General features: G+C 43.8%; 3 protein-coding genes across 5 annotated transcripts; all 3 read left to right on the forward strand.

The window, feature by feature from the left end:
* The first annotated feature begins 400 nt into the window (after window positions 1-400).
* Window positions 401-19,069, forward strand: LOC306792366 (coronin-1C-A-like). Of its 3 annotated transcripts, none has more exons than XM_079289437.1 (13): window positions 401-2,437; window positions 6,583-6,782; window positions 7,768-7,890; window positions 8,082-8,211; window positions 8,451-8,632; window positions 8,780-8,899; window positions 9,146-9,250; window positions 9,348-9,493; window positions 10,185-10,242; window positions 10,360-10,602; window positions 11,083-11,210; window positions 17,866-17,945; window positions 18,914-19,069. In XM_079289437.1, exons 1-13 carry the CDS (start codon window positions 433-435, stop codon window positions 18,952-18,954), a joined length of 3,561 nt encoding a protein of 1,186 aa, XP_079145563.1. In that variant the 5' UTR covers window positions 401-432; the 3' UTR covers window positions 18,955-19,069. The 3 variants fall into 3 exon arrangements, with proteins under 3 accessions (XP_079145563.1, XP_079145564.1, XP_079145565.1); XM_079289438.1 differs by lacking the exons at window positions 17,866-17,945; window positions 18,914-19,069 and adding exons at window positions 13,737-13,846; window positions 14,381-14,520; XM_079289439.1 differs by lacking the exon at window positions 401-2,437 and adding an exon at window positions 3,923-4,132.
* On the forward strand, window positions 13,798-16,479 carry selplg (selectin P ligand). The gene has a single exon (XM_079289440.1). It carries the CDS (start codon window positions 14,392-14,394, stop codon window positions 15,928-15,930), a length of 1,539 nt encoding a protein of 512 aa, XP_079145566.1. The 5' UTR covers window positions 13,798-14,391; the 3' UTR covers window positions 15,931-16,479.
* Window positions 19,070-24,107: 5,038 nt separating the features above from the next.
* Window positions 24,108-25,690, forward strand: LOC306792575 (chemerin-like receptor 1; the record flags this gene model as incomplete). Its single annotated transcript, XM_079289804.1, has 1 exon — window positions 24,108-25,690. One exon carries the CDS (start codon window positions 24,108-24,110, stop codon window positions 25,119-25,121), a length of 1,014 nt encoding a protein of 337 aa, XP_079145930.1. The 3' UTR covers window positions 25,122-25,690.
* Window positions 25,691-25,954: the final 264 nt, after the last annotated feature.

Genomic DNA, 25,954 nt, shown 5'->3' on the forward strand with positions numbered 1-25,954 from the left:
GGCCAGAAGCTGGAGAAGCTGTCTGAAAAGGATGAAGAGTCTCTTGATAACTCTGATTGGTCGGGGCAAACTGAAGAGACCGACCAGTCGGAGACGGCACAACAAGATGAGAGCAGAGACGATGGCAGCTTTGTGACCCCTTGGGGTATTGGTTGGATTAGCGGGATCAGTGTCGGCGTCGCGTCCAGTGGGCTCACAGTCACTTCTGCACGTACAGACCCCCAAACTGGGCAGCCAATCAGGCCTTTAGGTCAGCGGGAGCAACCTCTGAACACCGGGGGAGTGTGGGTGGGTGGAGACAGGGCGAGCCGGAGTGTCGCTCGAACAGCAGACGAGTCAAAAGCTGCTCTGAGCCCAAAGGAGACAAGACCAACTTCAAACAACAGACGAGGCACTGAGAGTAAGGCTGTGGTCTACACTGAGACTACAGCTATGGAGGAGCAGGGAAATGGGAAGAAATCAGATCTTGGTCGTAGCAAGTTAGGTCCTGACATTCAAACCAGGAGTCTAACCTCCTCATTCAATCCCAGTAATGAGGAGGACTTTGTGGTGCTCGAGAAGGACGAGACTTGGGTGTCATGTGATGGGGACATCACTTTTGGCAAAAGGATAAAGACGGATCATCTTCAGTCCCCTATAAAAAGAAGAGTTGAGGAAGACGCTTCAGCTACTGGCGTTAACCTTCCACAAGCTTCCAGGAATGCCCTTCAAGAAAAGGGTAATGAGAAGAAAAGCAGGAAGAGATCAGACACACTTCCAGTCGCGACTGACGGCGCGGCAGCGCATGCTGAGAGTTCACCCGAAGCCTGTTTTGAGAGGGAAATGGGTCAATGTTTGGCTGAAGTGACAGGCAGCAGGTGTCGGCTAAAAGGAGTCGGTCATGTTGGAGCTGTCCACGCTGGGACAACTGGGAGAGGAAGAGCAGAGAGGGAGCGAAACATGAACGACCACAGCGAAGGGCAAGATTCTAACATTAGCCAGGAGCACCTGTCGACACAAAACAGCGGCTTTGTGAAAAGATCAAGAAAGAGCAGTGAGGATTTAGAAGACATGCTTGATGAAGCAGGCCAGCTCATTCTACATGATGAAGAAAGCCATGGTGCGGAATGCGTTGCACAAAAAACACAAGTGGGAGCGGATCAGGCCCATCGGAGCAGGTTTGCTGGTGCTGTCTCTATGAGGGCTAAAGCAGGTGGTTTGTGTACCAAGAAAGAGGACAGCGGAGTGTTGTGCGAAGCAGCCGAGCCCCCGAGCTCTGAAACACCACCGCCACACGACAGCCACTCACTTTCATTGGAACAGTGCAATTCAATCCCTCGTCCTCCTCTGCCAGAGGATGAAGGCTGTGATGGAATGATACAGGTCGCGAGCTTAAAGAGGGAGAGCAAGCTCATTTGCTTCTCTGCTGTCATCACCCCACCACCTTTAACTCATCTGTTGCCTAAGAGAGACGCATCCATGCCGACGCAACTCGGTACAAGCGTGGTGAAATCACAAACGGTGCCAGACGCCTCGTGCGATTCTAAAGATGAATCCATGCCAAGAGAAAAGCCCAAAGTTAAAGGTCCACCTCCGCCTGTCCCCAAAAAACCTAAAAACCCTTTTATAAAGCTCAAAACTGCACAATTAAGGTCTACTGATGTGCAAAGAAGAGCCAAAGATCATCCGCGTTCTGAGGAGAGGGCCAAGAGGAGACACACTTTTGATTTCTCCAAAGATCTTCCGAGCAACACCGCAACTAATCAGGACATGTGCTCGCTGTGGGACGAAAGGGGCCCTTACGTGGCGCCGACCAACATTCGGCGGCTGTCGGTTGACCTCAGCCCCTGGGCACAACTTTCGCTCGGACACATGGATGATCAGTACGGAGACATGGTCGACTTTGACTACTGCGTGCGTATGGGAAATCTGTCTCCAGAGGAAGAGCCGCCAAACTTGGACATGTTGCAGAGAAGAGTATTCCTGGAGAGACGATCCAGATTTAAAAGCTTGCCTCCTCCTGTAGCGGAAAAGCCCCCAAATCGGGTTGCGTCCACAGAGACTCTTCACATACCTCCTGAGGTCACATCATACAATGAAATCCGAAGATCAAAACCTGCTCATTCAGGGGAAAAAGAAATTTACCCTGAGCTCCGATCTGAAAGAGTCAGCGATGATGACTACGGTAACTGTGGTACGCGTAGAGACAACCACAGTCGAGATAGGGATGCAGGAAACGGCAGTGAGGTGGGTTCGTACAAGCCCGTGGCGAAACTCATCAAAGAAACCAATCAAATGCAGAGACATCAATCCCGGGTCAAACCTGAAGGGGCCAAAGCTCCGGTTCGGGTGGCAGAGGAGGGTCCCAGTGTGAAAGTATCCCAAATGAAGAATGCTTTTGATGTCCCAAAGAAATCCAAAGAGAGACCACAGGAAGCTCAACAATGTCCAAAGAAAGGTAAAGACTTTGCAATGTCACTGTTGGAGACATCGGTTCTGTCTCTTTTTTTTATCGTTTATCAAAGTATTTATACACACAAAGCGCATGATGTGTGTTATATTAGGACGAGAGGGTACTTTCCAAACTGCATACCACAGACTGTCATGAGAAAAACACTTCACTTTATATTTCATGGTACAACTTGACCTAAAACACTTCTCTGTTTTTATATGAAGCCAATTCAAAACAAATTTGTCGCACTAAGAATACATTTAATGGAAAGAGTATAATAGAATACAATACATTCATGCAGAGAATGTAGAAAGACATTTTTGAAGATAAAATCAGTTCAATTTTAAATGATAGATAATATAAATAATACGCAAAAATCTGATTTAAAGCGCCACGTCAATATTTCTAAACTTTATATTAATAATGTCTTCTCTCAAATCTCAGGAGATTTTTAGCCTCTATTAGCTCATCGTGTTGATTTTCCATCAAATCAGCTGATGTATTCATGCTCTGCCTGTGATGTACTAACAGGCTCCACAACATTTTAACTTTCAAGCCTAATTCCATCAAGAGTCTTGTTTTTCTTGTCTGGGTGAGAGAGTAATTCGATATGAAACAAAGCGAGGTTTCCCCAAACAACATTTTCTGATGGTCTGAACTGTGACTCAGTGTCATTCACATGGTTATTAAGACAAAGAAAGAAATCCACATTTCCTCTCTCATCCTGTCGTTTAGACAATCGGTTAACTAAATTATGAAAGTTCTCCTTGACCTTGATGAACACACGATGATGCGGCTGAAAGCCCTGGAAAATAAATGTAGTAAGTCTCTCTTGAGTTGGGATTGTTGGGATTGTTTTGCAAAACTACTATTTCCGAGGATAATAATGCTTGTCTCGCATTCATTTTGACTTTCAACAGACATATTCAGATGCCACAGAAAGCAATTTTGATGATTTGGACTTTGAAAGAAGGGCTAGACAATTAAATATATTTAGTTAGCATCAAAAACAGAATAACAATTTTGAAAACCCCTGCAATTAATCAACCCTGAGGACTGCAACTATGTTCTGTGAAAACATTGATGCAAGATGTGAAAAGATTCCCCTGAATATGTGACGTGTGGGTGCATTACAGACTATGGGGGTTTCTTTTATGTGTTCGGGCAGTGCAGACTGGGTGGGATTGGATGGGACTTGGGGGGAGGGGAGGGGAGGGACCATGATACAAACGATGCTGCTGCCAGTTAAAATCCACATTTTTGCATCGCTGAACAAAAATGCATTCATTCAGTAGGTCTTCTCTAAATGACACGAGGAGGATGTAGCGAGGAACCCAGTTTTTTTTTTTTTTTTTTTTCTGCAGCCCCATCCCCATTCCCAGCCTTAGGAAATCTTGTCATTTGCGCATGTGCCGTAGCCTCTCGTCAACGTACCCCCATTGAACTTAATAACGATGAGAGTAGACGATTGCTAGTCTTCCGCAGGTGAGGAGCGGACAGGGGATGCTCCATTTGTCAACCGGCATTTAGAAATACTCATAGATTTAAAGCACTTTTTTCCGGGCCACATATTTGCAAGTCGGGAGTAGACGGACACTAGATCAACGTCCTGCAGGACAAGGGCGCGCCTAAACCACCAGACTCATGTGTTGTGATTGATTTACCCCCCGTGCTTACGAAAATCTTGCATAGAGTTAGGAGGTAAGGAAATCCTGAAAAAGTCTCCTCTGCATTGTGTATTTTGCATGTGATCTGTCTGTCGGTCGGTGGCGGTGCAGCATCCATTTAACTCGCTGGATGGGTTTGAGAATGGGAGCAGCCCAAAAACGTTGGGTGGAAATATCTGCACTTCCGTCAGCTGGCTGTGGTCCACCGCAGCTAACAGCTAGCAGCTAGGCGGCTATGCTACCGAGCTAACTGATGAGCGGTTCGGATGCAAAACACACAGAAGCTACTGGAGTCCTCATACACATATTGCACATGTTAGACCGTGCGGAAAGCTCTGTATGAGCACAATGCAGGAGTCGTACAGCTGCTTGTTTAGCGTTAATTATTTATTTTTAAATCACTCCCATCAGGTATCCTCCCCCTTGTCTGTAACGTCTCTGAGCATCAGCGGCTGTTCAGACGGGACCAGCCGGCACAGCTGCCGAGGCAGGGCGGCGGAACACGGTCCACAATGGTCCTAGCCGGCTTTAACGTTAAACTTTACTTATACTACCATCAATTAAATGACTCTAGTAGTTTAAATAGGTCATATGCTTTGTTTCGCAATCAAGTGATAGTCACATCTGGAGCATAGCGTTACTCTCTAAAATACAAACCTCCATACTCGATCCACCCCCTTGTCTCAGGGACGGTGTCGTTAGCGTAGCTAGCTTAAGTTATCTAAAAGCGTTAACGACTTGGTTTGAAATTACTGGCAACAAAGTTTAAAAATCACAACTAAGCAGAGTCTCGTCGCCATGTTAATGTGTTATTTATAGCTACTTGTTTCAATGGGGAGGAGGGTACACACCGTGCTTTGTGTTCACATCGGCTAACGTTAGCTAGCAACCATTGTTTAACGTTAGCACAGTGTAGCTGTAGCATTGACTCATTTGCTATATTCGGCATAGACCTTCAAAAATATCAACATGCCCGTATTATAACACGCTGAGGTTGAACTTGAAGTGATGGAGAATGCATCTTTGGTTGTAGTCCACCCATTTAGTCCAAGGCAGACAGTGGGAGGCCAGACTCCTGCAGGGCTGCTGGTTACATTTGTATTAATGCCAGAGACATTCTTCTTCACCTTATACTCCTGGGTAATAATATCATAGGATTAGTCTGTAACTGCGGCAACAAGACCGTGTCCACCAGCATGATGCTCAGTTATTTCCTGTGTCAGGTGGTGATATGGTGGCAAAGAGCAACACGCTGTGTGCATGACATCAACTGAAGCCTGCAGGGGCTGAAGCAGCACATTGTAGTCAGATGCATATTTGGAGTAGCTGCTCTTCAATGATATTGGCTGAGGGGGACACGCTGTTCTGGTCTGCCGTAAACTGTATAGTCCTCTGCCATCCAGGCTTCATGCTGCCCTGCAGCAACGTAGTCACTGTTCACGGCTCTGTGGGACATTGTGCTGTACAGCTTTACAGACAATCGTTAATAGAAATGAATCGTGACCGTGACTTCCAGAAATCTGAGATATTATTTAACGATAAAGATGTTCAGTCCTTTGCAAAACTGGAAACAAAAAAGCTCCAATATTGCTGAGTAAGATTTTGGGACAAAGAGCCGTGATTCATCTTTTCCATTTTCAAAATCCATGACTGCGTGTGAAGAAGCAGGTGGTTCAGATAACTGGAGCCTGTATAACCGCTCAGTGTGGCGCTTCAGACCGGCAGCTTAATTACCGCCTTTAGACACTATTTTCCACATAATTATGCAGCGAAGCATCCCACTAAAATGATGGAACATCTCCATCTCCCCCAAGACAAGTCTGAGGAGTATTTCCATCATGTTTGGTTTTCGTGTTTTGGCTGTGGCTTAGACCTGACTGTTTCCCAAAGTTGTCACAATGCCAACAATGGAATTTGCTGTGAAAACAATTGTCTCGTCCCGATGAATGACTTCGCTTGAACCCGAAAGCATAAATGAGTTAAAGAAGGAACAGGAAGAGGAGTGAGAGTACTGCACTGAGCAGCAATTTGATCATTAAATGCAGATCAACAATTAAGGTCATTTCCATTATGTTGTGCTTGTTAATGGTTGTTTTAATTCAGCTGGCCTACTAGTTGGCAACTTTTTTCCTGTGAGTGTCACAAGTCTGGAAAACGACACTGAGATGAGTTAAACACAGCTGGTGTCTGATGTACAGTTTACCTCAAACGTTTGCCAGCAGGTAGATCTGATTTATGTTCTTCAAATGCACAGCAACAAACTCAGTCACAGTTGATGAATTCATCTCAGATCAGACGGACTGTACTGGCAGTCAACCAAACCCAAAGACTTCCTCTGCAGGCTCTATGTTAACAGACGATGCTCATTTTCAGATTTTATAAGATCACTATTCTGCGGGAAAATATCCACTTTTCTGTCGTGTTTATACATTTAATTTTATGTTTAGAAACGCGCTCTTATCGTACTCTCATTTCTCTGAACAGATATGTTGCGGCGAGTCGTGCGACAGAGCAAGTTCCGCCATGTCTTTGGTCAGGCGGTGAGGAACGACCAGTGCTACGATGACATCCGCGTGTCCAGGGTCACATGGGACAGCTCCTTCTGTGCAGTCAACCCCAAATTTGTTGCCATCATCATAGACGCCAGTGGGGGCGGAGCCTTTCTTGTACTTCCTCTACAAAAGGTGAGTGGTGCTTTTGCAACACCTTCTCATTTCCTTCAAGGGGTTTTATAGGCAAGCTGCGAGGTCCAAGTGCGTATGAAGTGTTTAAAAAATAGTTTAAATCGTCGGACCTCAGAGGCTGGTGTATTTGAGGGTTCCGCTGTGACATTTTTAAATCCTTCACATAGGGGCTTTAACTGTCGGTTAGGAATAAAACGCTGCATGACACCGGCAACTGAAGACCAAAATTGGCCACAGAAGTTGTACAGCATACCCGGAGAAACGAAGGTTACGCCGTAACAGTACACTGTATCACAGTACAGCAGTCAGAGCGTGTAGCAAATCAATCCTATCGGCTTCTCTGTCAGCAGACCTCCAGCACACTGCTGCTGTGACCCCGTGCGGTCGTTCCCCGAGGCTCATATCTATAGTAAAAACCATAGATAATCAATGTTTGAATCTGCCTGGTGGTAAAGGCATGTAATGTGTGTCTGGTTACAGTTGGCTCATTGAACACATGATACTCACAAAGGGGATGGGTGCTGCATTATTTTAGGCCACTGGGGTGAGGTCATAACAGTAGAATGTGTGTTGACTTTATCCTCCTGTTAGAATGATTCTTTGGGATCATAACAAGCCCAGAGGATCAAACGTGTTCATGACATGAAGCCGTCTGCTGGTGTTGGTTCATTCGGGGAGGATTTGCTGCTGAATCCTTCAGTTTTTTAAAATATCAAACATTTAATACAAGTCTATTTTGTAAAAAAAAAAAAAAAAAAGTACAATAATGACCCCAGCTCAGTTTTTAGCCCAGCACGAGGACAGATGTGTGATGAAGTTGCACTGTGATGCTCATAAAAAGAGTCTTGTAATCATGCAAAGGACTGAACTCCGCAGGATAGTTAAATTAGCCCCGTTAGTCATTTTCATATTCCTCTGACCGATATCGGCTGACAGGAGGATGCGGCTCACACTCGCTGTAACAAAGTTGTCTTCTGTCTCGCAGTCTGGCCGTATCGACAAGGTTTATCCGACAGTATGTGGTCACACGGGCCCAGTGTTGGACATCGACTGGTGTCCTCATAATGACCACGTCATCGCTAGCGGCTCTGAGGACTGCACTGTGATGGTAAGGACACGGTTCATCTCCACAGGATCTCCTTGAGACTGTAGTTTGTAGTGTCTTTGAGTAAGAATAAAACATTTAAACACTTGTCAAACTCTTCAGCATTAGTACTGTTGGATGAATTTTTTTTTAGTGGGACAGGTTTTTGTCTGCGTGGTGTCCGGTTATGGAGCTGGTTTTGTTTTCGGACTCAGGTTTGGCAGATCCCTGAGAACGGGCTGGGGACTCCTCTCTCGGAGCCCGTGGTCGTGTTGGAGGGCCACTCCAAGAGGGTCGGCATCGTGTCTTGGCATCCCACCGCTCGCAACGTTCTCCTCAGCGCAGGTAACCTTGACTGAGGCCTTGTGGCACGCCCCGCGCCCTCCGACTGAAATATCCGTTTCGGTAATTGTCTGCCATTTGTCCACTGTGCACAGCTGAACTCCAAATAGGACCAATTATCTCACAGACGGCCTTCTCGTCATGTTGCATTGTGTGACGTAAAGGGCTTGAAATAGCCTTGGAACACAGAGGTGTGTGTGTGTGTGGGTATAGTCATGCTGTGCTGCATGTGTCCATTTAAGGGTGTGACAACCAGATCGTCATTTGGAATGTGGGCACGGGACAGGCCATGATCAACCTGGAGGACATGCACCCTGATGTTATCTTTAGTGTCAGCTGGAGCCGCAATGGCAGCCTGCTCTGCACCGCCTGCAAGGACAAGAAGGTCCGTGTCATCGACCCCCGTAAAAAAAGGGTTGTTGCGGTAAGTGGACACGCCGCGGGGATTTGGAGGGGCTTGGATGCTTCGCGTGTGAAATAATCTTTCCCAGAATCGCCCACCGAGCTGTTTACTCCAAAACTCCTACAATACACGGCAGTCCAGTCTTGACACGTGTGTTTCTGTTTTTAGGAGAAGGACAAAGCTCACGAGGGAGCTCGGCCAATGAGAGCCATCTTTTTAGCAAACGGAAACATCTTCACCACTGGATTCAGCCGCATGAGCGAACGCCAGCTGGCTCTGTGGAAAATCGTACGTCAGCGGAGTGAATCTCATTCTATCCGTAACACACCGATTCATCACATATACACTTGCAGCTTCCTACCTGTCATACAAGTTTCCACCAGTTGTGTTGCCTGAATGTAAAATGAGGATCATTTTTTTCCTATTCAATTTTCATTGTCATTACACTTTAGCACCAGGAGGGGGCGTTGCATTCAAAGAGATTTCACTTCTCCAGAGCTCAGAGTTTTTACTGACTTATTTTTGTGTTTCCAGGAAAACATGGATGAGCCAATATGTGTTCAGGAGATGGACTCCAGTAATGGAGTTCTGCTGCCCTTCTATGACCCCGACACCAACGTAGTCTACCTGTGTGGAAAGGTCAGCAGCCATGTAAAGAAATGTCCCAGTTTTCGTTTTCCCGTTTCTGATAATTCGATTCACAATCTGACTTTGAGCTGCGACTGTGTGTGCTCAGGGTGACAGCAGCATTCGGTACTTTGAGATCACCGATGAGGCGCCGTTTGTTCACTACCTCAGTACCTTTTCCACCAAGGAGCCCCAGAGAGGCATGGGATACATGCCCAAAAGAGGCCTGGATGTCAACAAATGTGAAATTGCAAGGTATTGCAGTGATTGTGTTTGTTAGTTTGTGGAGCTAACCTACTTTATAACGTACATTATTTTATTTTATTCTTCAAAATTTGTCTGAAAAATACCCACATTTTTAATTCAGAAGAGCAAATCGGTTTATCGGATTATTTTCTTTACCCATTAATCTACAGATTTTTCTGAGTTAGTCCAAAGTTTCTTAGTTGGTCCAAATTAACTGTTGTATTTTGTGCAAAAACCCAAAAGATATTCAGTTTGTTGTCGTAGAAGGTTGTAAAAAAACGTCAAATGTTAACGTTTTAGAATCTGGAACCAGAGAATTTGGGTCATTTTTCGACAAAAAAGGAAAAAACAATGAATCAGTTGGTGCTTATTAATATTCTGTAATTCATCAACTAATTGTTTCAGCTCTTGACGTCACCATAGTTTCATGTAAAAAAGTTAATTTGACTTTAATAGAAGAAAGAATAGGGACAAACTTCATCTAAGTAAGTACACTATTGATCTTTGTGTTTAATCATCGTTGAAATTATTTAAAATAAAACACATTTCAACAAAGACATATTTGCCTTACCAATATATGCATTTAATTAATGACTGAATATATCCCTTGGTTAAACTTTGTATAGCTACTCTTACTGTTTGAATGTGTTTTTCATGTTGCTGTGTCTGATATTAATCACATACTATTCATCCTCTGTAGGTTTTACAAATTACATGAGAGAAAATGTGAACCAATCATCATGACAGTCCCGCGTAAGGTATGTCTGTGTTTATATCGAGTGACAAACACGTTGTTCTTTCAGTGCTGCTTTATATGTCCTCTTCCTCCGCTGTCCTCCTCCTCCTTATGACGTGTCCTGTGTCCTCTCCGCCAGTCGGACCTGTTCCAGGACGACCTGTATCCCGACACGGCCGGCCCCGATCCCGCCCTGGAGGGGGAGGAGTGGTTTGCCGGGAAGAACGGCGGCCCCATCCTGATCTCACTCAAAGACGGCTACGTCTCCACGAAGGCCCGCGATCTCAAAGTGATCAAGACGAACGTCCTGGAAACCAAGACGGCCACAAAAGCAGAAAACATCTCGACCGTCCAGAAGCACGCTTCGCCGCAGCGCACAGTAGTGAGTGTCAAACCTCCCAGTTATTGTTTCTCCAGCTCTTCTTTGTGTCTACAACTAGATTCTTGAAACTGATTATTTTTGTTACGTTCCTTTTTAATGGCAAGCGGTACACTTTTCAAACTCACTCAGCATTTTTGTTGCTGACATCTGAACTCCCCCCCCCCCCCCCCCCCCCCCCCCCCCCCCCCCCCCCCCTTCACAGTCATTATTATGGTCGGAACAATTCACAAATGCATCAGCACATACTTTGGTGTTTGGGTCACGATTCAGTGGAACAGCAAGGGAACATGTCAACAGCTAGAGGGCATCATTGCCTGTCAAATCCGTGCTCGTTTTGCCTGAAAGATAAGTTTTGTAGTCGATAGGATACAGAAGTTATCCCCCACAAAAAACCTTCTGTAAACACTGTGAATCTTGAGCAGCCTCTTGAAAGCCAAACGAGACGACTAAAGGGCTCGGCTAATTTTCTCTCCGTTTCAGAAAAAGGAGCAGAAAATAGAAGATAAACTGGAAGAGGTACTCCGAGAGTTCAAGTCACTCAGGGACCGCGTCATCCTCCAAGACCGTCGAATCGCCAGACTGGAAGACCAGGTCGCCAAGGTCTCCATGTAAGTTGCGGCCCCACTTCCCGGGAACCGTTGGTTGTTTTTAGGAATCTAATGGACGGGGGGGGGGGGGGGGTTTAGCGGGGGTCAGCCACTGCCAAATTCTCAAGATTCGGCTTCATTGTGCTGGGCTTCGTCCCGCCATGAGACCAAGCCCTACATTCCAAGATGAACTTATTTTTTCCTCATCAAGTCTCCAGTTTCACACTTTGCCCCGACACACAGAGAAAAGGAAAAACTCTCGCAGCTCATGTACACATTTGAAGAAAAGACATTTTTGTTGAAGGAAAAAGTCTTAACTTTTTTTTTTCTTCTTTTTTTAAATTGTGGTAAAACATTCTTATGTGAAGTTTGTACTTACTGCTCAAAAACTGTATGTATTGTTATCTTATGTGTTGCCAAATATGAATCGTGTGCCGTTTGATGCACTGCTTTTACATTTTATTTTCTCTCCTGTTGTACATTCCAGTCGCAGCCTGCTAGGTTGATTTAGTCAAGCTGGATTCTTTTTTTTTTAAACAATAGCTGTTGAACTTTTTTTTCCTCCCACCAGTTTGCTCATTGATAACCATCAGATTTATGAAGATGGAAGAATTCCTTTTTAAGCGTTTTGTTCCTGTTTTTCTGGGCTTGAAATTTAACTTAGGTTTTTATTGGGGAGGGAGGGGGGGAGGGGGGGTTGCATCTCTCTGGTGTAAATGTTGTGCAAAATGTAGTGGTGCCTCTTGTCACTGTTAAGGGTCAAACTGAAGTCGCCCTCTCCAGTGCATATTTGGTGTTGGGGAAGGGACCACTCACCCAGCTTGTGATTCACTGAACCCCTAACAAACAGTTCTGTGCACATAAATAAAGAATTTACACATGAAAACCTGGATTTTCTTTGATTTCTTTAGATTTCTTTGGCTTTTATCAATCTGTATCCCTGCAGGTTAAGTGTTGAGCTTATTGTGTGTCTGTGGGAGTTGATATTCTGTCAAGTGACTGGCTCGAACCCAACATCAGTCCCAAAGCCTTCAAACTTGTCAGGCGTTACTACTTTTCATACCTGCCGATGGTGCTAAAGTACTCAAGAGGTCATCGTGTATTCGAGTTTTCCATCCGCACGTCCATCCACCCTCATGAATGTGGTTTCAACATCACCGAATTTCTTCAAATTTGGCACATACATCCACTTGGACTCGAGGATTTCATTTTGGTGGTCAAAGGTCATTGTGACCTTACAAAACATTTTGGGCCACAGCTGTAAGAGTTGAATGCTAATTATGCCAATTTCATACAAATGTCTTATCGGATAAAAAGTTATGAAATTTTGCACAGACGTAGATGTAAAATACAACTTTACTGGTTGGTGGAAGCATACAACCCAGACGCTGTCATGTGAGTGTGGTCCAATGGTTCGCTCACAGCCTCTGCACTGCTCTCACGTGGCGGTTAACAGGCAAACACTGTTAGCGCTGTCAGCACTTCCGCCTAGTGTGGGCTGTGAGCTGCCAACTCGCTGTCGACATGTTGAGAGCCGTTGTGAGGCAATCAAAATGCTCCCACTCTCGGATGTTTTACCTTCATTTAAAAAAAAAATGAGTTTCGCTTTATGCCGGTCTAAAATGCTTTTCACCCCTCATCCAGGAATTTAATGATGAGGAAAATTGTTGAATGTACAAATTTTTGTATGTCTTCACTTTTGTCATATTTAAAGGCACTGGGTTAAATACAAACATAATTTCCTGAAGATGAAACTGCACTTCAGGTTCCCACATTACCAGAAACAATGAGGACATGACTTCTGTAACTGTATTAGTAGCTACTGTCTCGTGTATAATCTAGTCTCCCTCACGTGTATTTTGTGCTACTTTAATCAAAAGACCAGCAAACACATTTATTTTTATAAACTTCGAAAGGTTGGTTGTTTTTGTTACAACCACATCTTCCTGTGACTCAGCAGTACAGGAAGTGACAGTTACTATTTCCACACAATTTTCCGTTTTGTTACAGGGTACATCGGTTTGAGTCCAAGCCTTATTTATTACTGTTGCATATCAGTCTTTGAAGCAAGCATTCAGAACATGGACTTTTTTTATTTTTAGCGTATTTATTCCTACATGTATTACACTTCACTGTCATGTAGCTGAGCCTGTCACTGTGGTCCACTGTCAGTGCCTTGAAGTTCCTGCAGAGCTAATGCCTTAATATGACATGAGGCTGTAATCCTAGTGATCAGTATAGTTGACATGTGAGAAACAGAACTGAGTACTTCCTGCTACTTTTATATAAAGTAGTGGTCAGCTCATCAGAGCAAACATCTCCATAACTTTCCATCGGAGAGGGTAAGACGTATTTAATCTTCCGCCATTTAAAATATCTTAAAAAACGGTAGCTGAGCGAATTGTAGAGCAATAAAAAGAAGCTTCTGATCATTTTTACTTCCTCGTTGATGCAAGACTAAAGCTGTGTGTTTCTAAGGGAAGTGTGTGTCTATGGATTCTCAGTTTTAAAAAAAGTGTGTGAACATTTCCTGTTTCTTCTAAGCAGTGACACAGAAAGCGTGTCAGAGCTCGGAGGATGTTCTCCCAGAGAGGCTGAAATGAGCTGAACTTCTATCAGATTTTATCCTCACGTCTACGTGCTTTACCGGCAGCAAGGTAAGACACCGACCCGGTTTCTCTGAGGACTCATTTAAAATCTTTGCTCTGGATAGACATGTTTCTGCATTTGTGATCTAGCGTTTCCTTTCATGTCAGGGAGTTGGATACAGTTTAGTAACTATTGTCTTAAAATGTTATCTTCTACTGGGATTTTCTCACAAAGGAGGTTGATTTATCCGCGCTGTTTACTTCATACCTTAAATGTATACTTAACTTTAAGACATTTCAGAAAATCTGATGTTGACCCCTTTGGCTGCAGGTTACTTTTTCATAAAAAGACAACTTTAAATGTGGATTCCGATCCTATAGATTGTTTTAAAGAAAGATTCAGATTTACTCTTAAATGGAGTAGTTCTGTTTTTCCTGTAAAAAAAAAAATGGACCAATGGGTGTGGTGAAAGACACATGACCATTTCATCATAAGCTGTCACTAGCAGACACATTGTTTTTATCCCCATGTGTGTGTCTTTTTACTGCAACTGTTTAATAGATTTCTTAACCAAACTCTTTTCATCTTTTCTGTAATTTCAGAAACGACAACGATGGCACTCAGCATGAAGACGTACCTGGCTCTGCTGTGGGCAATATCTGTTTTGTATGCTGTGGAGTCTGACATGAGTGCGTCCAACACAGAAACCAGCAGCATGAGCTCAACTGCTGAACCTCACAAACCTGCAGAGATTAGTGTTGCTTCAACAACAGAGACAACGGAAGAGGCGACCGCCACTTACAGAGGCGACAGCGCAAACACTTCTGATCTGGTTGCAATGTACACCGTCGCAGCAACTACAAGCAGAACGGAGCCCCGGTTGCTTCATGCCTCCACAGCAGTGATCACAACTGCAGGTGCAGCACATCCTTCCCACAGCGGGATGATCTTAGAGACGACTGCAAACCCTACTGGGGATCAGATACATCAGCAATCACCCACCACTTCCACTGCCTTGGCTGCTCCTGCAACAGCTTCTGCAGCAGCATCTGTAGCAACAGTGGCTGTGTCTTCGCAGCAGCCTTCGTCCACCGCTAAGCCTGAAGTTACATCTCAGTCATCTCCCATCACCTCTCCTGAAACGTTTCCCGCTCCAGTCTTCAACCAGACCTTCAGCGGTCCCTCAGCTTCAGCTACAACCACAATGACAGCTAGCCGCTCCTCTGAGGCTGCACCTGTGTTTGATCCCACAACGAGTGAAACATTCACCACCAGCACTGCGCTTTTGTCGACCTCTAAGCTTGTTTCTGTGACTAAAACCACAAACTCCACATCACAGTTTCCTGACACAGCAGGGTTGAGCTCTACCGCTGAGTCCCCAACCACCTCATTCTCAACCGAATCTCCTATCTCCACCATCAAAGTCTCCACCCCCAGTGTCTCCACCGCCAAAGTCTCCACCCCCAGTGTCTCCACCGCCAAAGTCTCCACCCCCAGTGTCTCCACCGCCAAAGTCTCCACCCCCAGTGTCTCCACCGCCAAAGTCTCCACCCCCAGTGTCTCCACTGCCAAAGTCTCCACCCCCAGTGTCTCCACTGCCAAAGTCTCCACCCCCAGTGTCTCTACCGCCAATGTCTCCACCCCCAATGTCTCCCCCACCAAAGTCTCCCCCACCAATGTCTCCACCACCAATGTCTCCACCAGTCCTACAGGAATCCTGATCCCTCGTGCACCCACGAAGTTACCGGTCCCAACCACCAAATCAACTCCGGTAACTACAACAGCACCTTGTGAAGTCTCAAAGAGCCCATCCAGCACCGAGGTCCAAACCTGCTCCACCCGGCGCCTGGTGAAGCACTGCCTGATCGTCATCGCCTCCCTGGCTGCATTGGCCACCATCTTCATGATCTCTACCATCATCCTCTGCATCAAGCTGTCAACAAGGAAGTACAAGGTCAAAAACACTCAGCCGGCAACAGAGATGATGTGCATCTCGGCCCTGCTGCCTGAGAGGAATATCACCTACTCAAGACAACGCAATCCAGTCACTAACGGAGTGCTGGTGATCCACGGAAATGCGGACAGCGATGAAGACGGGGGAGATAACCTCACTCTCAGCAGCTTCCTTCCAGAAAATGACCGCTATGTTTAAATGGAATTACTATTATTGTCTGCAGACCTGTCTAATGTCAGTGAAGCGGAAACAGTTGCTGTTTGAATAAAGTCGTGCTTCCCGTTTGAAGTTTGTGGTTTGGCTTCGCTGCACAATCCATTGCTGTGGAGGAAGAGACGTAGATCCACAAACACGAACCAAAACAGTGCTGTTCATGAACCAATAATGTGTTTGGTGAGGTCAGGTCACCAAATGTGTATTTTGGGCAAAGAGTTGAGACTTTTTGCGTAATTCTACACTTTCCTTCCACAAGAGTCAAAGTCAGGATGAAGAGAGAGATCAAAGAATTTAGTTGAACATCCTGAGCGGAGTCGTGATGGTATTTCACTCAGCGACGGGAGACAGGAAGGCTTGTTTTGTCGAGGGATTAGTGTACGAGCTCAGTGTACGAGCGGTGTCCTGGTAGCACTGTGGCTTCATTGTGTGAACGTTGTAATTTGAATAATGTTGAACTGTATGCGACTCTGTTTGTGTTGGCGTTTAGATGCAGCTTCTGTATTGTGATAATTTATTAAACCAATTTGTCTTATTTAACGGTTTGTTACACTTTATTTTACAGGTCATTTCTATTTTACTCATTTTAGATGGAGACAAAGTTCAGAGACTGCCTTAAAAGAAATACTCAAAAATCTAAAGAGCATTGGTCACACTATCTTTGCATTTAATTGGAATTGACTAATATGTTTATTTGACATTACGGACGAGTAAAAGGTCATCAAAGTCGGATCAAACTGATAGCTGTTCACTTTGAGAATCAAAATGACTCGTTATTCAACTAAACGTTATGCTGCAAACACAATTAGTGAAAGTCAGTGAAACACAAGACAGCTCTGTTCCTATTTTGCTGAAGGTGTTGAATGTCCTTCTGCCTGTAAATGGTAAACGGTCCCAATACAACTGAGCACTCTGGACTAAGTCAGTTCCCTTATTTATGACAGGCTTTATAAAAGGCTTTTCTTCTACGCAGGACTGGATTTCATATTCACTTCCCTTCCCGTGAAAAGAAAACAGAGCCCTGAATGCTTATTAAGGCTGTTTCTTCTCTTTCCACGTTGAGTTATGTGCAACTGAAACAGACACTGGTGACTATCAACAGAGCTGTGAGACGAATGTAAACCTGGAGAGAAGCAGCACCTCATTTCATTCTCCTGATGACCATATAAAGTTAGACTTGTCTTGACTGATCACAAACACAGTCGAGTTGCCAAAAATGCATTTGCGCTTATAAAAAAAAAAAACACTTGTAGGGCTCACTCGTACTCCGTCACACTCTCTCCCTAAAGTGGTCACACACGCTGTGTGAGTTTAATTGCTTGCCCGTGGAGTGAAATTCTGTTCTGTCTGCACAGGAAACCTTAACCTCTTCCTGCATTAGCTGGTCACTCTTACAAGCTGCTACTCTCTGACTCTTTTCGTCCCAGCAGGCCTGCTGTTAGTCATCAGTGTCAGAGGCTGAAATTGACGAAAAGGCCAGACTGTCAATCGGAGGCTCTTTCTGCAGAAATCATGGAGAGCTAAAAGAGAACACATGTTGCAGATGATGATGTTTCAGGGTTTGCTTGTGATGTTTTATCGTCGTAAAGTTGTTTTAGTTCATTCCGCCGGTGTTGTTTTAGCCTTTAGGAGATTGGAGGAGAGGGTCCCTGCCCCCCACAGCACGTTACAGACTTCTACCTAACAAGAACAATCTGTGTGCAGGCCGGAGAGCCCAGACAGTCTGTAGGAAGCTGAGGGGGGAGGAGAACAGTGGAGAGGCAGAAGGAGGGATTTGTCCTTGTGGTGAACAAAATTTGTTGCACTAACCAGACCGACCTCCAGCCTGAAATCTGAAACTGCAGAAGTAGTGTGGCTCACAGAGCATTTGCAACTCTCTGCTGTGCGCTCTCTCTCTGTGTCTCTCCCCCTCTCGCTCAGTTCACTTTCACCAGACTGGTTTCACACGTCCTCCATCAGAGAAAACTTCAACAGAGACACTTCTTCTGCCACAGTGGATGGTGAGTAAAATGTTTTGACATTTCAGAGTTTTTTTCCTTTGGATGTTGCTCACTCTTTGGGCATTTTGGAGTTTTCTTGATGTTAGTTCACATGTCGATTTGAAGTGGCTGATGCGACAGCATCATGATGCCTTCAGAGCAGCATCCAGCCTGAGGAAGTAGCCTAAAGCCATGACAACTAAAAGGTTAGTTTTAGACATCACAGTGGAGCGAAGACAGAATCTAGGTCATCGTACTTTTTCCCATTTTTGTAAATCAAAAAATCGATCGGATGAAGATTAATTCCGTGTGTGCATATGACCATGGTGTTATGTGCACATGTGCACAGGCATGTGTGGCCATGTATATTTGGTCTAGGGGTGAGTGTGTGATTAATTCTAAAAAAAACAAAAATCTTCCCAACCCTCCTTTTTCCAGATGAGAGCAGAGGCTCATGTTGCCCATCGTGCACACAGAATAAGAATAAAAGTGTGAGCGCTGCGGCCAGTTGACACGCACAGACTGAGCACTGAGCTGATTGTGATCCAAATAAACAACTAAAGTTGTGTTAAAGGGCCAGTTCACCCAAACTGAAAAATATACCCCTTGTGGGATATCCACAGCAGATAGTTTGGGTATTTAAAAAAAATATCTGTTAGCCAATACCACTGGGGTAAGTTTGTTCTTACATGACATTGTTACCGCTATACTCTGTGCAGAATCTGTGTTCAGTCGACTCATTTCAACTGACTGAGTAAAAAATTCAGGCCGAGGATGGAGCCAATGTATTTCACTTTGTGGTGAATCAGCAAAGACGAAAGACTTTTGTTTTGGTAAAATCATGTGCTGCAGAAATGTGTACAGTATAAAACACTGGCGGTTTGATGCGTTCATGGCAGTTTTCACCCAATGGCTCATTGCTTCTCAACATGATCGTGGCACAAACTGTCTTCACATCTGACATTTCAGTTACTGACTGTCGTTTACAGATCCTGAGGGGAAACCATGCTACCGATGGGCCTTCATCTGATTGGTCTGTGTGTGGTGTTTTGCATCAGCAGCAGCTTGGCCACACCGCTACCTTTTTACAGTATTCTAGAAGGAAGTACAGATGAGGAAGATCTCGGCATCTTAACTTCCTCTCCGCCCACCAGCAACCTTTCCTCTGAGTACCAAACCACACCTGTTGGCCCCACCCATGTGGAAACCGACTTTCTGAACCGAGTTGTGGACTTTCTGGAGGAGAACATGCTCCTCATCCTCGTTGCAGGTTCTTTCATCCTTCTCGTCTTCCTTCTTATGTGTGGGGCAATTATCATGAGCCGCAGGCGCAAAGTCGATGCCTACTACCCTTCCTCTTTCCCCTCAAACATGTACGTGGACCACAGGGACAAAACCGGAGGTGCTAAACTCTTTAATGAAGTGCCAGAAAAAGCCGCTCCTGAGCAGGAAAGTGAGCCGGTGGACTCTCACAAGCAGCTGCAGGCAGACATTGTGAGGGCTGCCAAGAGGCTGCGCACCCCAAATAAATGTGTTGATGCTGCAGAGGGAAGTGATCCCAGTCAGAAACTAGCAGACCACAGTCCCGAGGACAGCTCTCATCCAGATGGCAGCATCCTGGACCAGCAGCTACCAAGTCTCCCTCGGGAAAAGGGTCTGTGTGGGCTTCCTGACAGTGAAGCATCTGCAGCTGTAACGGCAGCAGGAGGAGGAAGCCTTGAGCTCAATCCTCCAGAGGAAGATGATTCACGGGAACCTTTAACTGGCAGGAGTCTGCGGCCGTCCTCTCTGCATATTCACAATGACTCCGCTACACTTCAGCTGATCGCGGGAGACAAAACTGCGTTCTAACTATTCTGGACACTGTGACCTGAATGTATTTTAACACTTTGAAACCATGAGCAGCAATTTATCAATGCAGAACGCTTGCTAAATGCCAATCCTGTGAGGTTTTTCTTTGTATGTATATTCAGTGCAGGGAAATGCATTCAGCAACCTGTTGCTTCGCTTTGACTGGATTTTATTTCATACCATATAAACATGTTGCAAGTAACTTCATTAACATCTGTTAGAAAACATTTCGTTGTATGTTTGTGGTCAAGTACATCTCACTCAGTGGTAAACATTGTGTGGTATGGTCCCGTGTTTAGTCAAACAGCGACTTTGCGTTACAGATCAGTATTTGCATGTTCAAGATTAGTAAAGTATAGAATACCACAGACTGAGGTTTCGGTTTCAGAACGCTTTTATTGCTAAATAATCATGAATTACACTTAAAACCAGTGGACCCCTTCATCGTTTCAAGCCACTTTGTTTCATTGCATATCAGAAGTTCAGTGCTTAGGGTACAGATAGGATACGGCCTTTAGCGTTAATCCCCGTCCCACCACTCAAACTAAACACTCCATGCACAAAATATTAAAATATAACACAATCTCAAAAATAAGGCTCACCTTTGTACCGACAGCCCAAACAGTGTTTATTGTGAGTTTACATGACAGGCTATGAAGACAAAGTTAAAAGGACCACAGACTAATACAGAAAGCCTGGTGTGACACTGGTGTACTGGTCATCAACATACTAGGTGTGCCTCATCGATACTGCAGGAACGTGAGGATTCTGGACTACTGTTACTTCCTCTTGACAGCAGAATGCAAACAGTGGCGCCAGGCTCAGAGTGAGCGCGCTCCATTTAACTGCTGGCTGTGACTGCCTCCTGCTGGTCATCTTGTTGCTTGAGGCGATAGTCAGCCAGGGCAGCCTTGATGGCATCCTCTGCAAGCACTGATGAGAAACGATTAGATCCATTAAATATACATGCATGTGTGGAGAAGTTTGGAAAGGAAGGGGAAAAAAAAAAAAAATCCTTCAACTTACTGGAGCAGTGAAGCTTAACCGGTGGCAGACACAGCTCTTTGGCAATGTCAGTGTTCTTTATTTGCAAAGCTTCGTCCACCTGGAGAGAAAAGCACACAGCTAGATTAACCACACATTTTCAGTAAATGATCAAATATGAGCAGAGCAGAATTAAGAATAGGAAAAGCGACACATGACACACTCCAAGAGGCAGAGAAAGAAGTTTCTGTAGTGCGTTAACTCACAGATTTGCCCTTCACCCACTCAGTGGCCAAAGAGCTGGAGGCAATAGCAGAGCCGCAGCCAAAGGTTTTGAACCTGGCATCCACAATCTTGCCGTGGTCGTCCACCTCAATCTGTCAAAATTAAAGTTTTACTCAAATGCCCAATGGGAAATAACAGCTTCATGGCAATGCTGAACTATAACAACTTTTAACTTTGTTGGTATAATTCAGTTTTAAGGTCTGTGTGTATAAAAAGGTGTAATCCATCCGGGCTTAGCGACAAACATACCTGGAGCTTCATTACGTCGCCACAGGCTGGAGCGCCCACCAAACCGGTGCCAACATTCTTGGAGCGTTTGTCTAACGTGCCGACATTTCTTGGGTTCTCATAATGATCCACCACCTTCAGAGAGTAAATAAAAGGAAATACTTTGTTAGGAACGAAAACGCGTCAAACGCGCCTCCACACTGACATAAATGTGATGAAGTAAAACAACAGCATCCTGGGAGGGAGTTTGTATTCTACTACAGTCAGAAAGAGTGTATTGAGCATCACTGTTATACAACTATAAGTATTAACCGTTACGCAAGAGACATTGAAATAAACAGATTAGGACAGGATTGTCAACTAAATCAACTCCTGCATCCTTCCCCAATTTCTATGACCTTACAGGTGAAGAAGGATGTTGTGTTAACATGCTGCAACCTCAAGATGAAGGTACACAAACAGAACATGTGCAGGTTTATATCACACTGCTTAAAGCGTATTAATCGGATGTGATTCAAGTATTAAAGCGGTGGCAATGGCCACCCTGAGGGCCAGATTAGTGACATCTTCAAATTTACTGACCAGCAGGAATGACACACTTTATGCTAACTAACTTAGCGTTACCTAAAGTGCTAACGTTTCATAACTGCCATACCCGACATTTAACCCCTGACACCAGAGTGATGTAACCTTGTGTATTTGTACATACAAACAATATAAAACTAGCTACATGGTTAACCAGCTCCATCTAATTAATTACCGTAACCATGTCACCACTCTTAAATACTCCTGATACTCTTATTAAGCTAGAACTACTTGAAGCTCATGCTAATATTTGTAAACATTAGCCAAACAGCGGCTAGCACGCGGTGACCCCGGCCTCCTTTAGTAACGCAGAAACGGACTAAATATGTTTACCTTCTTGTGGTAGCAGCACTGGGTGATGAACTCTGGAGCAGAGAGCCTCCTGGTGATGAAAGCCAGAGGACTGAGACACTTGTTAGCCACGGTACTCGCCATGTTGATAGTCAAGGGGAATGGCGCAGTTTGATAGAGGAGAAGATATAGCGATGCCTCGAGACTGAAACGTCACTGTAAGGGGAGGGGCGAAAACAATCACATCTGCGCATGTCCAGTGTACGCACTCCACGCAACAGTGGAGGGTAACATATTTTTCTAATATAGTACCCCCCATGGTAAACAGTCATTACCCGAACTAGAAAATATTTTATTTCAATTTGGGCTGCAACCAATTATTTCTTTTGATGAATCGATTTGTAAAAAATATCTAAAAAAACATAACCCACCCAGAGCCTTCACATGTCTTAAGCAGTATAAATTACATTGCAATTATTAAGTTAGGCCTTGTACAAATACCTGAAAATGGCACTTAGTACAGTACTTGGTCAAACGTACTGTAATGTAGCCAATTTTCAGAGGTTATCTTAAAAACTTCAAATGAAAGCAGAAGGCATATAATAACATAACACTGCATTGTGATATTCCGATGACAAAGTAGGCCATTCTGTATGACAAGTGCCTTTACTTTAGATATTTTTATTACACCGATAATAATTATGTATTTTATTTAGATCAAACTGAGAATGTACTACTTTTACTTGTAATTGTGTATTGTAGGCTACTTTTAGTTCTAAAAACTCACATATGAAACGAATGGACGTCAGAGAATTAGTATTGACTGTTTTTATGAAAACAAAATCCCACAGATTTGTTAGTCGCTTGCCTTGTGATTAGTCTTTGACTGAAAAATGATTTACTCAGCTCTTTTTCTGTTACATAACTGCATCGTATGATTTTTAGAACTTACAACAACACTGTCAGCGTAAAATGTGACATGAAAGGTTTGATTGAAGGTCTAAAAATCTGCAAGGCATACATTTCTCTCTCTTCCTGCCATTTATTGTGGCTTTCTTAATCATCTAATAGACATCGGCTGTTTATATGCTGCTATGAAAGTTAAAAGAGGTGCATTACTATTATTAGCAATACATTAGTAGTTATGTATAGTATTATTTTTTAAGTGAGTCATATTAGGGATGTTTATATTTACAAATGATCAATTTGGCTTTAAAAGCAAGCAGGGAACAGATGTGTGCTATATTTTAAGTGCACGCTCGCTATCACATACATTTGTTTTAATTGTGATTTCTTAGCATGGGTACATTTGATGATGTGGGATTTTCAGGATGGAGTGTATATGTTTCTATATTTTACTTTTATTTTTCTTGATAGAGATCTATCGTCAAAAAATCATTCTCTTTGAGTTACAACAAAATATTTAACAGCCTTGACCGAAGTGTTGTACATTTCTGGTAAAATGGTGTTGGCACACCCTTGGTTCAGGAATGTCAGCTGGTGGTTTTGTCTCTTGCTGTGAAGGGGATCTCCTTTGTGATATTGCAACAGATTACTTAAAGGCCGGTGTAAGACCTTTATTATAATTTGCTGTAGTTGTTTTGACCTCTGTGATTAAGTTAAACCACTTAAATGGCTGAAAATGGTCTCACCCAAAAGAAATAAAATATGTTTTTGGTAAGTGGGAGGAGAGCAGACTCTCACTTGTTCCATGACATATAAATTCTGATTCTGCTTTCCTCAGAAACACTGCCCAGGAAACAGAAGTGAGAAGTTGCATCCAGGAAGCGAAGACAGCACTTTAAAGTGATTGCTTCTGCTTCGAGACATAACGTGAGTACATGGGTAGATTTTACATGAAAAAGTATATTTTCTCGATGACAATTGTGAACTGTTGTGATCATCTATGTGTAAGTAAATGAAGATACTGTGCCTCATATTTCAGGGAAAGTAACCAGCATGGATGTGGATTATATTGAATATGACGATTACACTCCAGACAATAAATCTGACAACAACAACATCACAACTGAACTACCTTTCGGAAGTTCACGGTCTTCTTTGTCTCATGTTCTGGTAGCAGTCAATATCCTTATATCGGTTATTGGCCTTGGAGGAAATTCATTAGTGATATGGATTTGTCTATGGAAAATGAAAAGAACCGTCGTCACCATCTGGTACCTCAGTGTGGCCGCTTCAGACTTTTTGTTCTGTGCCTTTTTGCCCCTGGAAGTGTTCTACATGATGACCTCACACTGGCCGTTCGGACTGGTTTTGTGCAAGGTCACCTCCTCTGCCCTCTTTCTCAACATGTACAGCTATGTGTTTCTGTTGGTTCTGATCAGCATTGATCGCTGTATCATGATTTCTTTTCCCGTGTGGTCACATAACCACCGGACGGTGCGGAAAGCACTTGGAGTTGTCGTCCTCATGTGGGTCCTTTCTGCACTCCTAACGTTGCCCTCGCTGATCTTCAGACAAACCACGGTCCGCGGCTCAGTCACTCAGTGCTACACCAGTTACATGGGCCCTTCCACACACAAGGCGGTGGTCCTGACTCGATTCATCTGCGGATTCCTGATTCCTTTCCTTGTGATTGTGTTCTGCAGTTCGGTGCTCTGTGTGAAGCTGAGACGTTTGACCATCAAGTCAACAAAGCCTTACAAAGTCATGGCGGCGCTCATCTTGTCATTTTTCATCTGCTGGGTCCCCTATCATAGCTTTGTTCTTTCGGAGTCAGACTTGAAGAACCACAGCGTGGAAGTACTGGAAACTGGCCTGAAGGTGGGGACCACCCTGGCCGCGGCAAACAGCTTCTTATCCCCAGTTCTCTATGTGTTCATTGGTAATGACTTTAAACGAATCCTAAAGAGGTCTTTGACATCAAGGATAGAGGAAGCAATGGCGGAGGATTTCCGGACAGTTGGTCTCAATCACTCAAAGTCTAGGTCAATGGAAATTGTCAAAAATTGAAAGTTGAAATTGAAGTTGAAACCTTTGTCATCAATGACAAGCAGTATTTTACAATACAGAACATGATTATAGAGCGGGGTGATGTTGACAAAATCATATGTTATGGCATGTTTTACCTGTACATACTGTATCTTCATCTATCAATGATTTACTGGCCTGTGTTGGTCAGCTATAGATCAGCCACAGACTTTAATCATACATTTTTTGTTTGTGTTTGGATTGTGAGTGTGAATGAATTGCTTGTGTGTTGTTATGTTTGCAAACCAGCTTGCTTGATTGCCTCTTGTAGAACAAGTAAAGCATACTATTTTGAATAAAATTGAATTAATCTTTTACAATGTATTATAATTTGTTTGTTTAGAGACTGTGAACTAAAACACAACATCACAACACTGGAATAAACAAATGCCTGTATTCTTAATCTTGTAATTAGTAATTGATGCATATTTACATTTTCAAAAGAAAGTAAACTAAATAATGATATACTTACTTTATTCTATTCTGTAAATTCTGTCAATGTAAAACTTTCCTTTGATTAAATGTAGCCCTACGAGGCTACTGTTGTATTGTATTGTTGTACTCGTTTTATTTTAAGCAAATTAAATATATCAAACATGCTCTTATTCAATTTCTAGATTAAAATGTAAAAAAAATATATATATGTGAACGAAGTAGTTCATTCATGGATTAAAACTTTTAATAAATACTGATGTTTGATTGGTGGATCCTTTGTCGTGGGCACCTGATAGGCCTAACTGAGGGCATAGCACATCACGCACATTTGTGGCCCCGCCCCCTGCCTTCCCCCAGTATGTACTACCGGTTAACGTTAA

Source organism: Melanostigma gelatinosum (genome assembly GCF_949748355.1).
Source record: "Melanostigma gelatinosum genome assembly, chromosome: 18".
NCBI lineage: Eukaryota > Metazoa > Chordata > Actinopteri > Perciformes > Zoarcidae > Melanostigma > Melanostigma gelatinosum.

Coding starts and splice junctions, on each gene's coding strand:
- LOC306792366 (XM_079289437.1), top strand. CDS start 433: ATGGAGGAGCAGGGAAATGGGAAGAAATCAGATCTTGGTCGTAGCAAG. Junction 8,900..9,145: donor AGCTGGCTCTGTGGAAAATC/GTACGTCAGCGG, acceptor TTGTGTTTCCAG/GAAAACATGGATGAGCCAAT. Junction 11,211..17,865: donor CAGGTCGCCAAGGTCTCCAT/GTAAGTTGCGGC, acceptor CCTCTCGCTCAG/TTCACTTTCACCAGACTGGT.
- selplg (XM_079289440.1), top strand. CDS start 14,392: ATGGCACTCAGCATGAAGACGTACCTGGCTCTGCTGTGGGCAATATCT.